This window comes from Equus quagga, chromosome 1, assembly GCF_021613505.1.
Source record: "Equus quagga isolate Etosha38 chromosome 1, UCLA_HA_Equagga_1.0, whole genome shotgun sequence".
NCBI lineage: Eukaryota > Metazoa > Chordata > Mammalia > Perissodactyla > Equidae > Equus > Equus quagga.
This window is the reverse complement of record NC_060267.1, coordinates 18,987,553-19,003,907: the sequence shown is the minus strand read 5'-3', so window position 1 is coordinate 19,003,907 and position 16,355 is coordinate 18,987,553. Positions and strand designations below refer to the sequence as shown.

The following is a 16,355-nucleotide window of genomic DNA, read 5'->3' as shown; positions in this document are numbered from 1 at the left end:
ATACATAAATAAAGTCATTGAGTGTAGGAGGGTAGGAGAATTCACCTGGAAAAGAAGCCATAGACTGGGATCCCAAGTGTGGGCAGAAATATCACCATCTGCATCCACTGGTCCAGTAGCTTAATTTATTTAGTTACAAACAGGAACCAAGAACAAGTCTCAGTACAATAAATTATCCATTCACACCCCTCCTGCCGAGGAAAGAAAAAGAGGCTCAGAGAGTCTTAGGGAAAACTCTTCCTTTGGAGGGTCCCCTTTAACATCTGAATTAGTGGCGACAGCTTCCCTAAGGGCCTGGACAGATGACTCTTTGGGGACTCAGGGGAGAGCACCCCCCCCCCCAGCACTGTGCCTTCCCCAAGAAAAACCTCTCTACCACTGTCTCCCATTACCCCACAAGGTGGTGCCCAGGCTGCAGCAGAGGGAGTTTGGAAATAGCCATGGAGTGAGTGGCCTCTTTCTAGATACAGGTCTTATGGCTCCACACAATGTCTGGAGCTATGCCTCTAAGGAGAGGAGTGGTCAAACTCTAGGGACTCCTCAGCCAAAAGGAGTATGAATCAGAGTTAAAGGGACCCCAGGGTTGGGGAGAGGGGGACAACACAGTGCATTTCATCTTAGCCTATTCAGGTGTTTAAGGAGCAGAAGAGGGAAGGCAGCTTCCCTCCAAGGTCCTCCTACTGTGGGGGTGAAGGCGGCACATCACAGACTCCACCTGACCCCCACCACCCCTAAAGCTGTTTCCAGGTAGATACTTTGAGCTTCCGGGGGCCAAGATTGACCCTGGACAGAAATCAGAGCAAAAGGCTGAAAAGGTGCCCCTCCCCTTCCCCAGCTGACCCTCACTTACACACGTTGACCCACTCTGTGACTTTGCACTCATCACACAGCACGTAGCAGCACCAGTGGAAGCGGCAATGACAGCGCTCAACTCGTGTCTGCCGGAGCACATTGTGCCCTCGGCCACAGCACAGGCTGCCACAGCCATCCAGCAGGCGGCTGGTCTTGTTGCAGGCCCGGCCCCGTGTGCCTGGGGAGCCCACAGTGGGGTCTCGCTCACAGAAGTCAGGAGACTTCTCAAAGTAGACCAGCTCTCCTGAGAGGCGACGGGGACGCAGGCGAGGTTGGAAGGCTCCAGAGTTGCGGTTGTGGGTATCGATGAAGATGGCCCGGCCCAGCCGCTCTCTCAACGCTGCCCCCACTGCCCGGAACTCTGGGGCGGCCCTCCAACATGTCTTGAACTGGCAGCTGCCTGACGTGCCATGGCACTTGCATTTCCGCTTCAGGTTTTCAGTTACCACCTAGAGCATCAGAGTGAGGAAGAGGTGAAGGGGAGGGCAGCAAATGGACAGAGCACAGAGGCACAGGAGTGGGGAGGGAACAGAGAGTACAGGGAGGGACAAAGAGAGGCAAGAATAACTACAAATATCAGAAGAGAGAGGGAGCTTCAAGACTGGCTAATAGCCCAGCTTCCTCATTTTATGGTGGGAGAACTGAAGACAGAGCAGAGTGATTTGCCCATCTTCAATCACTAGCTGGTAACAGAGACCCAACTCCAGTTGTCCTCACTCTCACTCCAGTGCTCTTTCCAGGGTGAGCACTGCTAAAATGGGGAGTCTGACCTGGAGCACCCCTCAATTCTGTAGAGAAGGCAGCTATAATAATAGCAACCATGTAAAGAGCACCTGCCAAGGATGAAGCATTATGCTGGTGCTCTATTTGCTAGCTCACTCTTAATGACACTGTAAGGTAGGTATCATTAGACTCTCTGCAGATGTAAAAAACTTGTGATTAAGTGACTTGCTTAAGGCCATCCAGATGGTGAGTGACAATCACCCACCACATCTCATCCTCTTACTCTGCTGTGCCTCTCAAACTCTAGCCAGGCCTTGAAAGGTAGGGAGACCCAGGACAAGTTGCACACACGTACCTGGCGCCCCACCCTGTTGTTGTGGATTCTCATTCGTGCCTGGATATCCCGGGGAGCTTCCCTGGAATCCAAGAAATCCCGAGAGAACTTCTCTCCAAAGTCCATGTCATGGTTACAGCCACCCCATTCCCATGTGTCCTGGGGGCCAGGGCTGGGGCCTGAGCCAGGGCCTGGGCTGGGCAGGGAGTGGGGGAAACTCTTGCCCCGGGAAAGTGCCTGCAGCTGAAGCAGCTTGGCCCTCAGCCGGTCCTGCTCACCACTGCCCTTCCAGTCGCAGCCACAGCTCACCAGCTTGCCCAGGCTGCAGGCCGTGGCTACTGCATGCATGACCCCAGCAGCCAGCATGGAGAAGGAAAAAGCACTCTCACGGAAACCTGGGGATGAAAAGGGTGTGATGGTAGGGGTAAGGCTGACAGGCAGCTGAAAGTAGGGAGGCAGAAGGAAATAAACAGCCACCCTCCAACTGCAGAAATTCCTCACTGAATCCATTGACCAGCTGAGTAATTTGGGAGCAAGTCACTGGAGAAGGAAGGGAACTGAAAGCACAGAGCCTCAGTTTCCTCATCTATAAAAGAAGATGGCTTGAGATGATCTCTGAGGCCCCTTCCCGCTCTGTAAGTCTGGGATTTCGGGTGCAGATGAAAGAGCTAGCCTCGAGGGAAAGTCCCCTGGGGTTGGGAGATGACTAAGAGGGAGTCCCCAAGGTCTTTGAAGATGTATTCACTGAGTTCTACATCTGAAGCCCTTAGAAATTCCCCAGCCCTGCAGGGAGCTTGGGTGGGGTGGAAGCAGAGGACTTTGGGGTTCTTTTTTTTTTAACCAACCTACCCTCCACCGCTCCAACACCTCCAAAGCACTGGAGCTGTGCAGCTGTCCTTCCCCTTTCCAGTTTCTAGTTTTATATTTGCCCTTTAAGACTGCCCCTTATGTTTATCCTAACCTGCTATTACTCTATAAAACACTGGGAGGGGAAGGGAGGTGGGGGTGATTTTCCCCAAGGCCCTCTTAAAATGTTGGCTTCTTTGTTAGGTTTTGGGGGTCACAGAGGCTCAGGATGACAAGCCTTTCCCAGACTTAGATAGACATGCTTCTCATTTGGGTATCAAAGCCTTCCCCTACACCAGCCCCTGTGGAGAAGGAGGGTGTCCCTCACTTCCTTTTAGGCAGGGGCTCTCTGGATCCCTGAGAGGATGAGAGACAGCACCTCCTTAGGGGCCAGGCCTCTCCCACCCCAGGATGCAGGGCTCCTGGCCCAGCCTCCTGATCCCCCCAACCCCAACCCTCCAGGGGTAAAGCTGTTTGCACACGTCTTGGGAATTCCCCCGCAGATGGCAGCTGCCTATTAACCCCATAGTCCCCGAAGTACTGCTCCCACACTTGAGCTGAGTCCTGGATGGGGTGCATGTTTACTCCTCCAGGAAGTAAACTTGGGCATGGCCTGGCAAGAGGCAGCAATGCCTCCTAGACCTGGCCTGCAGTGACCCGTTCTCCACCCCTCCAGCCAGTCTTCACCTGCTCAGGTGAGAGCCACCTGGGGCCCTCACAGTGCAGAGGAGGGGGCTGCTCCCCGGCTTCAAAGCCAGCAGGGTCTTTGTTCCCAGCTTCGGCTCCTGGGAACCCCAGCAATTAGGGGAGTAGGTTTAACCCTTAAACGGTTGGGGGAGTCACCCCACCCCCGCTATGGCTCTGGGGACACCAGCCTGGGCTTGTCCCACAGAGAGGGAAGGGGAAAATTGGGAGGAGGAAATGGGGGGGGGGGCGCGTTTGAAGCTTTCAGGGCTGGGGGCATCTCTTGCTCACAGGTGCAATCCAGATTGAGCTGGGCAGAGACAGCAAAAGGGGGCCCTAGGGTAGGGGAGCAGGGACCCAGCTGCCTTGCCGGCAGCGCACAGGTGGAAGTCAGAAGCGCAGGGGCCCAGACGGGTGGCCAGACCCAGCTCCGCGCGGCTCCCGGGGAAAATTCCCCGAGAGGCCCCTCCCCAAGTCGTGAACCCCCCCCCCCCCCCCCCCCCCCCCTCCGCTCTCCTCGGCCTGCCTCCCACCCCCCAGCCTGGCGGCGGCTCAGACCCGCCCGCCCGGCTCACCGCGCTTGAGGATGGCGCTGTGGTGCGGCAGGCGGCCGCCGCCCTCGAGCGCCGAGCAGTTCCAGCGCTGGTCGCGCAGCTGGTGCTGACACTCGTGGACCGCGATGTGCAGGCCCTGAAGCGCGGACGCCGTCACGTCGGGGCTGCGCAGGCACAAGCCCAGCTGCCGCTTGCTCAGGCCGGACAGCGTCAAGCACACGGTGTTGGCGGTCAGCGGCGGCTCACCGGGCAGCTTCAGGCCCAGAATCTCATTGCTTAGGGCCCTGGGAACACAGAAGGCATTTTGGGTTCTGTGGTCCAGGCCTCAAGCCCCCTTCGACTCCTCCCGCCCCAGGTCGGTGCTTCTAGCCCAGGGCTTCCCCTCGTGGGCTAGGTGACAAGGGGAACTGCTCACCGACTGCACAACGCCAGGAACAGGAGACCCACGAGGCCCGAGGGCGGAGGCCGCGGCCGGGGCTCCTCCAGCATGTCGAAGCCCGGGCCCGAAGGCTCCGGTGGGCAGATCAATCAGGGCCTGCAGGACAGGGCGACTTAAGGAGGGCGCAGGAATAGGGTGACTCACCGGGGCAATCAAAGGATGCCCAACTTTGGCCTCCTAACTTACCAGTGCCACCCCACTGACCCTTCTCATTCCTCCGGGAACAAAACAATAAGAATCACTCCTTGATTTCCAGAGTCCCTGGGTCTTGGAGGAAGAGTCCAGGCCTCAAAGCTGGGACTTATGCAAGCGTCTCTGGAGCGAGAGCCAGCCAGACACAATGCCCAGCACACAGACACACTCACATGCAAACTCATACAGGCTCACGAACCACCCCCTCCACCACCTGGCCCACAACTCCTTCTGCTCAACACAGCTACATGCCTTCACAGGGTTAGAGGAGTGGATTGGAAGGGGGTTCCCCACCACCTACAGCCGGCAGGTGGGGGCGGGGGAAGAGCCGCCTCCAGGTGCCGTCGAGGGTAGGCAGCCTCCGCGAGAAGGAGTCAGCTCCCCATCCCGCTCTACCCTCTTCCTCCGCGGTAGGGAGAGAGGGGTGGCTCCAGGTGCAGCAAAGATGGAGAGGGGACCTGGTTCCCGCCTGAAAGGGACCGCGGCAAGCTGAGTCCTCTTCCTCCTCTGCCACCTTCCTAACTATATATTCCCGTCCTCCGTTGCCCGTCTGGTCCCCACGGGTCCCAGCCCTCAGTTGCCCCCATCCCTTTGCTCTCCCGTTCATTGCCCTCCAAAGCTGAGAGCACTCCTTTATTTGCTGTGTCTTTTTCTCGGGCGGTATCCCTAGCTCTCTCTGCGTCTCCATGCCCCTGTGGGCGGATGCGTGTCTGTCTGTCTGACTACCCGTGTGCCTGTCTGGTCCCCGCGTGCGCTGTCCCTGCCCTCCCTGCTTTCCTGGTTCCGATTACCTCCAGCTGCTCCGCTGCGGGGTCCGCCACCGGCGGGGTTGGGTCGCCTGGGCTTGGCTCGGGCTGCTCAAACCGTGGGGAGACTGCGTCGGGTTCTGCCCCCTCGGCAGAGCCGCATTCTTCCAGGGCAGGGCCACTCCTCTTCGCCGCTTCCCCAGCGCCGCCGCGGCCGCCGGGAGGAAGGGAGGGAGGAAGGGAGGGAGCGATCCAGAAGCAAGCGAGCGGGCGAGCAAAGAACTGGGGGCTCTGACTCTACTCGCGCCGAGCTCACGGGCGGCTGTGCCGCGGCAGACAGAGCTGCGGCCCCTCCCCGAGCCCGGGGCATCCCCACCCCACTCCTCGCACCCCCCGCCTTGACCCCGGGAGTGCAGCCGCGCCCCCTCCTCCCAGCGCACACACACCCTCTCCCCCGACGCCCGGGTTCAGGCTTGGCCCCACTGAAGGAGGAGGTGGCCAGAGTTCCTCTCACCTGCTCTGGGGTCGCCAAGGCTGCAAGGAGGGTGCAGTGACCCAGACTAGAGAGCCAAGACCCTGGTCCCAAGTTGTCATCTCTCTTTGTCTCAGTTTCCCCACCAAGAGCTGGATGGCTGGAGGGTGCCTTTGACAAGATCAAGACAGAGCTGAGAGCCGACTTCCCTCTTGGACAGTCCCGTGTAGAGCCCTCAGCGAGAGCGCACAGCAAAACATTCAGAGCCGGCAGGCAAGCTCCCTTCTGGGTGGCTTGGCTTCCGCCCACCTCCCAGCCCTGCGCCTGCCCCTTGGGAGGGGTCAACTTTGGCCTCTGAGTTCGGCCCTAGCAGAGGCTCCAGTAGCCCCAAAGATCTTCAGCCTGCCCCTATTGGTTCCCCTGGCTTACAGGCATCCTTGCCCGCAGAGGTCTCCTGCCCTTCCCAGGATCCTGGGTCTGCACTTCGGGTGGCCCATATTCCTGCTCCAGGCTCCACAGACTTGCTTCATATGGAATGAAGAGGGCCTCGGGATCCCACACTGAGCCCAGCCCAAGGACAGCCAGGGAAAGAGCCTGATCTTGGGGTGCACAGACCGAAGCAAACCACCTTAGGGAGCTCCAGCGGCAGTGAAGGGGTTAGGCGCCACTGCGCTCCTGCCTGACTCACCCTCCCGGCTCTAACCACTGTGGGCTATTTTTGCCAGAGAGGGGCCCCAGGCTTCCCAGCCGCCCCCCGCCCCTGCCAGACCGCAGCCCAAGGCACGGCTGGCCCTGAGTGCCCAAGGCTGGCACGTTGACTCAGAGACAGGCCCCCCAGGGAAGCAGAGCCACGGGCTGAAACCCACAGCCACAGTCATCCCTTCCTTGGTGGTGGCCATGCAGCTCTGCTGGGCAGCCAGCCTCTGGTCTATGTTGCTGCAGGTCCTGCCCCGTGCTGCAGGGAGCACTGCTGTCTAGGGGGCAGAGTGGTCTGAGAGAGATCAGCAGCTTTCATCTGTTGGGCTATTCATTGAACACCTTTATGTGCCAGGCCTTGAGCTGGGAGGTGAAAATGCCATGGTTCCAGACACGGGACAGCTGTGACCACAGAGGGTTGCTTTTCTCTGCTTTCCCACCTCTGGGGGAGGGGGATGTGGAGGAGAAAGAACCCTAGAGCTGTTGCCCCTCTTTCTTGTTTCGGGGTCAAGAACCAAACCATGTGTGGCTTTTGAGGCCACCAGAATCTGCGAGCCCCATCTCAGTAGCTTTTGTCCTTACACCTGGGTTCAGTGATCTTTGCCAGTGTCCTTGTCCTTCTCCCTGCATGTCACCCTGGGACTCCACCCAGCTCCTTGGAGGAGGGGGATGAGGCTTCCTATGCCTTTCTTCTCCCATGGGCACCTCTTGGACGTTGTATTTCTCCATGTGTCTCCAGGTCCCCTAAGGTTTGGGATTGTTTCTTCTGATTCTACCCTTGTCAGGCTGCAGCATAGTCAGGTGCCAAGGAAGGGCCAGGGTCAGAACTACTACCATAGATTCCAACTTCTTAGTGACTCCAGGGCTCCCCAAGCTGGCCTGTCCCAAATCCAAGAACCCATACTCTTGTTCCCTCTCCCTGCAGAAGCCCAGCTCTGAGACAGGCCACAGGCAGGCAGACTGGGTGGCCTGAGTTGGCCCCCAGTGCCCTCGGCCCGACCGGCTGGCCTGAGCACTGACCCGCAGGCGGCTGGAGGGTGGTGGGGCAGGCGGGGCCTGGAGAGGGCTGTGGGTACACACCCATTGCCTAATACCCCAAGCACGCGGCCAGCTCCATGGAAGGGGAGGGGCGGGAACCAGAGAGACCTTGACAAGGGTTGGGGCCATGACAGGAGGGGAAAGTGAGGGGCTGTCATTACCTCTGGGAGGGAGTCGGGGCAAGCTGGTCCCCCTTCCCCTGGATGAGATGAGTGGAGAGCTGTCTTCCCATCATGGGGATGGAGGGTGTAGTGAGAGCAATCTAGGAAGCACACTGGGGCCCTGGAGGGCGGGGGTCAAAGAAAAGACTGGGGCCCCTGGAGATTGGGGGATCAAGCAACAGAGGCGGTGGCTAAAGCTGAGTGCAGCTTCGGGAACCTCCTCCTCCTTCTCCCCCCCCCCCCCCCCCCCCCGCCCCGTGTTTGCCTTGGCCCGGGGTCCCGTGTGACTCATCTATTGCTGAGCCGCTGATAGGGGCGGCCAGGCCTGGGGAACCCAAATTATAGGCCCGGGAGGGATGGATGCGCCCGCGCGGGCGGTGAGCTCAGCTGTGCTGCCCACCCTCTGCCTCGCACGCCGTCTGCTGCAGCACCGTGGGCCACCACCCGGAGGCACCAAAGGGCCCATAGCCTGACTGCGCTGGACTCTCAGGAAACCCCCACATTCAGCAATTGGCCCCAACAAGCCTGTGGGATTACCCTAGACAGAACTTTGCCCCCTTCTCTACCGAAGGCTGATGCCTTGCCAGCCCAAGAAGGCAGTGCTACCTGCTGGTGCTTCAAAGGAAGGTAGGCTCCTCTGTCCACAAACTCTCAACCTTGGCCCCTGCTTCCTCCCCAGACCCCAATATCAAGGTAAAATCCCTTTCCCCTCCGACATCTCTCTCCCTTATTCCTATTCCAGGGGGGCGGTTTGCTACTGATTTTCTGCTTCAAGCCTTTAAAGTTATCCATGGTCAAAAGCGATATAGAGAAAAATAAAGCAGGGCAAAGGAGATAGGGTGGAATCCTATCTTATATAAGGGGAGGGAAAAGGAAGTGAGGGAACAAACCCATGCAGACATCTGAGGAAGGGCATTCCAGAAGACAGAAAAGCAGGTGCAAAGATCCTGAGACAGGAGCTTGCTTGATTAGCAAGAAGACCAGTGTGGCTGGAGGGAGGAACCCACAGGGGAGAGAGTGGTAGGCAATGAGTCAGAAGTCAAAGAAGGAGCAGGGTAGGATTATATAGAGCCTTGTAGGCCACGTAAAGATTTTGCCTTTTCCTTTGAGTGAGATGGGGAATCATTGGAAAATTCTGAGTGGAGAAGGAAATGACCTGACTTCTGTTTAGAAAGAATGGCTCTAGCTGCTGTGTGGAAAATAGACTATGGGGGTGGGGGGGGCAGGTAAGGCTAGAAGCAGGGAGATCTGTCAGGAGGCAAAAATATAGATGTGATGATGGTGGCTCCAACCAGTGTCCTAGTGTAAGAATGGATCAGATTCTACATATATGTTGAAGAGAGGAAGACAGGACTTGTTGATTGATTTGATGTAGAGTATAAGAAACAGATGAGTCAAGCATGGGTCTAAGATTCTTTTCCTGAGCAACTGAAAGGATGGAGTTGCCACTTACTGAGACGGTAATGACTGAAGAAAGAGCGGGTCAGAGCAAGGGAAGGATCAGGAGTTCAGTCTTGGATATGTATATTTCAAGATACTTATTCAAGTGTTAGATGTGTAAGTCCAGATTCCAGAGCCAGAGACAGAATTTGGGAGCCTGAGACTGGATAGTTCACCAAAGGAGTGAGTATAGACTGAGAAGAAGCTCCAGACTGAAGGGGGGTGCAGTCCAGTGTTTAGGAATTGGGTATACAAGGTGGAACCACATAAGGAGACTGAGAAGGCAAGCAGCCAGGAAGGCAGAAATAGTGTTTCAGAAAACCAACTGAGAAAGTATTTCAAGGAGAAAGTGTTCAACTGTGTCCGCTGTTCCTGAAAGGTTGATTAGATGAGACCTGAAATTTGACTATAGAGCAACACGGAGGTCGTGAGTGATTTCGATAAGGCGGTGTAGTGGGTTCAAAGGTGTGATCAGAGTGGAAAGAGAGAATAAAAAAAAGAAACTGGTGCTAGTGATTAAAGCAACCTTTTTGAGTTTTGCAGTAAAAGAGCAGAGAAATAGGGCAATCTTGAGTGGTAATGTGGAATCAAACGAAGATTTTGGGTTTTTTTGATGGGCGATATGACAGCATACTTATGTGCTGATGGGTATGATCCAGCAGAGAGGTAAATTGATGACGCAGAAAAGAAAGAGAGGACAATTGACACAGTGATAATTTGATCTAAATAGAAATTTGGGCCAGGTCATACATAGTGTGACCCAGACCTAGAGCCCTCTGGCTCTTCCCCACCACTCCTAGTGAGTGGAATGGTAGAACAAAGGATACTGGCTCCTTCTTTCCTCTCTTCCCACCTCTGCTTGTCACCACTGGCCATGGACAAGGTTTCCCTGTCTTCCAGTCCACCTCCTACCTCCACCAGGTTTTACCAATCCACCAGGCCAGGAGACTCGACCCAGGACCCAGTGGGGAGAAACTCCTAAGGGACAAAGGACAAGTTGCCCATAGTACACTACATCTTGACTTGAGCCATCTGTGCTGGGTGCCCTCTGCAGAGACTATTTGCTTTTGGACCCATGGAGGATGCTGGGCCAGTATACCTCATCCCTCAGGGTCAAATCCTTGGAGGGGCCAGGTACGCTGCCCTGGGCAAAGGGTCTGGGAAGGACATTCCCCTCCAAAATAACCTCCATCAGGCTTCATTTGGGTTAATACGCATCTCATTTAAAATGCAAGTGCCCCAGAGGATTAATTAAAGTTAGACATTTACTCCTTAGAGTGATTTCCCTGCCTTGGAGGGAAGCCCTGGTCATTTCTGGGACTTGGAACTCTTTAGGATCAGGCCTGTACATTACTCAGTGAGAAGGCATCCTAAAGGTAGGGGAGATGAAAAAGAGAGGACCCAAAAGGGTGTCAGGAAGATCCTAAAGATCATTTTTATTTACCTGTCAGCTTTGAGAAGGGGCCCCAGTCTGATGTCGCTACACACTCACAAGCAGCTGGTCAGGTGGAAAGTGCATGGGCTTTGAATCAAAACAGTCTGGGTGGTTTCTGGGGTTTTTTTAAAGGTTTTAGTTTTCCTTTTTCTCCCAAAGCGCTCCCCCCCCCACCCCGGCCCCCGCTGTGTATCTTTAGTTGTGGGTCCTTCCAGTTGTGGCACATGTGAGATGCCGCCTCAGCATGGCCTGATGAGTGGTGCCATGTCCGTGCCCAGGATTCGAACCGGTGAAACCCTGGGCCACCGAAGCAGAGCATGCAAACTTACCCATTCGGCGTCGGAGCCGGCCCCAGAACAGTCTGCGTTTTAACCTGGCTCTACCATTTATTCACTTATGAGCTGTGTGGACCTTGGACAACCGCATCGTCTAATTTTTCCTCTGTAAAATGGGGAGGGAGGAAAGATGTAAAGGAGGAGATGCTCCGTCCTTAGACACGGGCCATCTGTGTGTGGTGGTGGGGCATGATAACCAGGCTGTCAGTGCCCCCTATGCCCCATCTGGGGAACAGCAGCCACTTCTTCAATAGGAGGCCAAGGTGGCCTTGAAGCTGAGTTAGAGTCTCTGGGAGGGAAGAGAAAAGTGTACAACAAAGGAGATAGTTGCAGGCACTCTGGGCATCCCAGCGTGTGGCAAGTGGAGAGAACCAGAGTTTGGGGGGAAGACAGAAACTTGGCAGAAAAATCCAAAAAGAAGCAGATACATGGAGGCACAAGTTCCCTGTTTTGGGTTCAGTTTAGCCAGCAGCCCTTCTCTTCCAAGCCCTCCTCCACCATACACACGCTTGACATCTACTCCACTGCCCTTCCTTTCTGAGCCTAGTCCTCAGAGACTCAGTCACTCCAGGCCTCATCCATCTTGATACCAACTTGGTTGCCATCTCAGCCCCCTCCCCCAGTGACATGCACAGGTTGACACATGCCACGGGGTGACACACCATAGGATGACATAAGGTACATCGGGTGAGACTGACACATATATGCATATTTAATCTCCCCACACACACACTCATCCACTCATCCACCCATCCACCCACCTCCACACACAATCCCAGACACTCTCTGTCAGTCAACCTTCTGGGTCTCTCCTGACAGTGACTGCCACCTCCTTCCTGACACATAGGAGATGATGCTCTGCTCCAGGTGGTGGCTGTGACAAGATGACTCAGTGATCTCTTCTGATCTGAGCTAAATTCTAAGATTCTTTGGAAAGGTTCCTAACATCCCTACTCAAAACATGAAGTTTCTGCACACGAGTACATACACGAGTGTTACCCTCAGGACACACGCACACTCTCACATGCACTACATTTGCACTGTCCCACTTACACACACACAGAGCCACTTGTGAGCTCCTTCTAGCCCACAGCAGGAAGAGCTGCTTCCTCAGGTTTCTCCCCCTGACTGGGCTGTGTTTGGTCAGCTCACCCCCAATCCACCCCCCCGGATTTCTCTGACCACAGCCCCACCCCCACCTCCAGTCTTCCCCTTTTCTTTCCCTATTCAGCCGTCGGGAGTTCCTAAACGAGAAGGCGTCTCCCCGGAGTCGCCTCCTAGAACCACAGCTTTCCTTCCTCCACTCAGGATGAGTGAGAGAGGGGACGACGGTGGGGCCCGGGGTGACGTCGAGGGGACAGCCCCACGGCGAGCGACGAAGCAGTTGGGTTTCAGAGGACTCTCCCAGTAGCACATTGTTGCCGCGCCCCCTGGCGGACGCTGGTCCCCGTCGGGCTCCAGACGCGAAGAGGAGTGAGGCAGGCGCGCGTGGGAGGGCGTCCCAAGGGGAGGGGTCCGCGGCCAGTGCAGGCCCGGAGGCGGGAGCCACCGGGCAGGGGGCGGGGGTGAGCCCCGACGGCCAGCCCGTCAGCTCTCGGCTCAGACGGGCGGGAGCCACGGCCCCGCTCGCTGCCCATTGTCTGCGCCCCTGACCGGTGCGCCCTGGTGCCACAGTGTGGCCCGGCGGGGCAGCCTCCTATCGTCACTTCAGCCAGCGCCACAACTATAAGAGGCGGTGCCGCCCGCCGTGGCTGCCTCAGCCCACCAGCTGGGACCGCGAGCCATGCTGCCCGCCGCCCGCCCCCAGGGCTGTTAGAGCCAGACTGCGAGCTCTCGCCACTGCCGCCACCGCCGCGTCGCGTCCCACCGTCGCGGGCAGCAGCCAAAGCCGCCCCAACTGCAGCACAGAGCGGGCAAGGCCGGGCAGGCCATGGGGCACTGGGCACTGCTGCCCGGCTGGGTTTCTGCTACGCTGTTGCTGGCGCTGGCCGCTCTGCCTGCAGCCCTGGCCGCCAACAGCAGTGGCCGATGGTGGTAAGTGAGCTAGTGTGGGGTCGCCACTTGTCTCGGGGCGCAAAGCCAGGGGCCAGCCCCATCCAGCTCCCACGCTCTGGGATGTGTCTACAGGCAGGCTCCCTCCAGCGCTCTGACTTTCCTCCTAGACACCGAGGGGCGCTCTGGAGCGCAGCTGCTCCAGAGAATCCAGCTCTGCTGAAGTGGGGTGAATGGTCCGGCTGAGCAGCCCAGGATACTCCAGGCAGGGAGCCCACTCCCATCTAGCACTGCTCTTCTTCCTTGAGCCCCAAACTCAGCCTCACGGTGGTAGCCACACCAAAGGTTTACCTGCCTGGGGAAGCGAAGGGCCGGGAATGCCCTCCGAAAGGAAGCAAGAAGAGGATGGGATTCCTAAGCATTTCATATCTTGGGTGGGCATGGACTGCAGGCTAGGATTTCTTCACCCAGGCTGCCTGGAAGCAGGCTCTGAGAGCCAAGGTGGACATCTAGTCTCCGGGTTCCCCATGCCTCCCATGTCCAGTCCCAGGACCCAGGGCCCCAAGCAGCCCTAGGACTCCTGGGCACACAAAAGTCTGGACACCCAGTCCTTTCAAATTACTAGTGAGCCCGGGAGCGCCAAGTCATTACCTTATTATTGATCTCCTGCCGCTCTCTCGCTCTCTCGCGGGGCAAATAGCCCCAGCCCCAGGAAAAGGACAGGGTGGGCACGACCTTTTTGGTTAGGGTGCAGGTCCCCTTCCTAGAGCCTGAGCTCCTATCATGCGTCTCTCCAGGGGCATCGTGAACGTAGCCTCTTCCACGAACCTGCTGACCGACTCCAAGAGTCTGCAACTGGTGCTCGAGCCCAGTCTGCAGCTGTTGAGCCGCAAACAGCGGCGGCTGATCCGCCAGAACCCGGGGATCCTGCACAGCGTGAGCGGGGGGCTGCAGAGCGCTGTCAGAGAGTGCAAGTGGCAATTCCGGAACCGCCGCTGGAACTGCCCCACGGCTTCGGGGCCCCACCTCTTCGGCAAGATCGTCAACCGAGGTGGGTACCCAGGAAGGCGACGCTTCCGGGACCAGGGAAACGCGGGGTCACTTCTAGGGCATGGACAGGCGAGTGCAGGGAAGATGTCCCGGGCGGGCGCCTGCAGGGTCACATATCAACCCACCGAGTTTCATGCCTAGCGTCAGCTCTCAGCCAAATTTGTTCTACCAAGCGCTTTGAAGCCGTGCACCTCGGGCAAGAAGCTTAACTTTTCTGAGCCACTGCCTCAGAGAAAGCGAGTTCTGAGTCGTGGACGCTCACTGGCCACCGTTTTCCCCAGGCCCTCTCAAAGGTGCCTGAGAAGCCGCTGGCGTGTGTGTGTGTGTGTGTGTGTGTGGTGGTGGTGGCGGGGGTGTCTTGCCTCCAGCCCAGCAAGGCTTGCATCGCTGAGACGGGCCGAAAGTTTGAGCTGCGGAGAGGTGCCGGCGGTGCGGAGTTCTTATGCTCCCCTCTTTTCGGTTTTTCTCTCTGCAGCTGCCCCACGTCTACTGAGGACCCAAAATGCGCCCTGCGTCTCAGTAATGCATGATTACAAGCGTGGACGTGGTTCCGTGCCCACGCACGTGCTTTCTCTAGGAGATCAGCTTCCCACCACAGCCGGCTGCCTGGCTCTCAGAACTCTAAGGGTGGAGTCGGGGCGTGGGACTCAAGGGTCCCAAGCCCTCCACTGACTGTGCTGGGCGCACCCCGTGTGCCCCCTGGCTGATCCCCCGCTCTCTTCCCCCACAGGTTGTCGGGAAACAGCATTTATCTTCGCCATCACCTCGGCCGGGGTTACCCATTCGGTGGCGCGCTCCTGCTCGGAGGGCTCCATCGAGTCCTGCACGTGCGACTATCGGCGGCGCGGCCCCGGGGGCCCCGATTGGCACTGGGGGGGCTGTAGCGACAACATCGACTTCGGCCGCCTCTTCGGCCGGGAGTTTGTGGACTCCGGGGAGAAGGGGCGGGACCTGCGGTTCCTCATGAACCTTCACAACAACGAGGCGGGCCGCACGGTGAGCGGGCTTGAGGGACTCCGCACCCGAATTGGAGTGGCAGGGATCTCCGAGTCCCGGCGCAGGGGCTAACCTCGGCATTGGGAAGTAACGGTCCGTGATAAGGCCAGGGGTTAGGGTAAGGACCAGGAAAGGGCGTCCTGAGGGAGCGAGAGGCTTGGAAGGAAGCCAGAGAATGGAAGAGAGAGTAGACGGGGGCAAAGGGATGCCTGGGCTCAGGGAAGGTAGAACCGAACAGGTCAGAAGTCATGCGACCCACAGAATGCATTGCCTACTGCCCCTCCACTGTACAGATTCAAAAAATAATGCTGAGAGCCCGAGACAGACTCTCTGGCGCGGAGCAGAGTTGGGCCGCCTGGTGTCCAAATCTCTGCGGGACATTTCGCGCCTCTTTCCCTGGGCTCGGCTACTCCTGGGCCTTTGCTGAGGTCCCAGCGGCGTCAGGGAGGGGGCAGCATCTGGGATGAGGGCTCTGACTCTGAAAGTGTCCTGGGATACCCTTTCTTCCCCTTCCGCTAGACCGTGTTCTCCGAGATGCGCCAGGAGTGCAAGTGCCACGGGATGTCCGGTTCGTGCACGGTGCGCACGTGCTGGATGCGGCTGCCCACGCTGCGCGCCGTGGGCGACGTGCTGCGCGACCGCTTCGACGGCGCCTCGCGTGTCCTTTACGGCAACCGTGGGAGCAACCGCGCCTCGCGGGCGGAGCTGCTGCGCCTGGAGCCGGAAGACCCCGCGCACAAGCCGCCCTCCCCCCACGACCTCGTCTACTTCGAGAAGTCGCCCAACTTCTGCACATACAGCGGACGCCTGGGTACAGCGGGCACGGCGGGGCGTGCCTGCAACAGTTCGTCGCCCGCGCTGGACGGCTGCGAGCTGCTCTGCTGCGGCCGGGGCCACCGCACGCGCACACAGCGCGTCACCGAGCGCTGCAACTGCACCTTCCACTGGTGCTGCCACGTCAGCTGCCGCAACTGCACGCACACGCGGGTACTGCACGAGTGTCTGTGACGCGCAGCGCGGACTCGCCCCCAGGAGCATTCTTCTCAAGCCCACCTCCCAAGCGGATTCGTTGGCACCTAAGACCCCGATACGCACCCACCCAGTTCCTCCAGCCACACTCCCCGTGATTCCTACGTATCCGATCATTTTTCCCACCTCCTCCTACCTGGGGACTCCTGAAACCACTTACCTGGGGCGGCAAGGATGTTCTTGCCATCCTCATGGACCTGCCCCGACCTACCTCCCTCCCTCTCCGCGGGAGACCCCATTGCACTGCCCCCTGCTTGGCCAGGAGGTGAGAGAAGGATTCGTCCCCTCCCCCATAGGGGTCAGCGCCTGAAGGTGTTCCTCTGCCTCCTCCAGCACGCCAG

The 16,355-nt window shown here is 58.0% G+C and overlaps 2 protein-coding genes across 2 annotated transcripts; one reads left to right on the top strand and one right to left on the bottom strand.

Moving 5' to 3' along the window:
- Positions 1-111: 111 nt before the first annotated feature.
- Positions 112-6,094, bottom strand: WNT10B (Wnt family member 10B). Its single transcript, XM_046677618.1, has 5 exons — positions 5,416-6,094; positions 4,409-4,528; positions 4,015-4,277; positions 1,931-2,304; positions 112-1,301 (listed from the first exon to the last, which is right to left on the bottom strand). The coding sequence occupies exons 2-5, from the start codon at positions 4,480-4,482 to the stop codon at positions 843-845; spliced, it is 1,170 nt and encodes a 389-aa protein (XP_046533574.1). The 5' UTR covers positions 4,483-4,528; positions 5,416-6,094; the 3' UTR covers positions 112-842.
- Positions 6,095-12,877: 6,783 nt separating this feature from the next.
- WNT1 (Wnt family member 1) lies at positions 12,878-15,993 on the top strand. The gene is made up of 4 exons (XM_046655424.1): positions 12,878-12,981; positions 13,737-13,990; positions 14,720-14,985; positions 15,505-15,993. Exons 1-4 carry the CDS (start codon positions 12,878-12,880, stop codon positions 15,991-15,993), a joined length of 1,113 nt encoding a protein of 370 aa, XP_046511380.1.
- Positions 15,994-16,355: the final 362 nt, after the last annotated feature.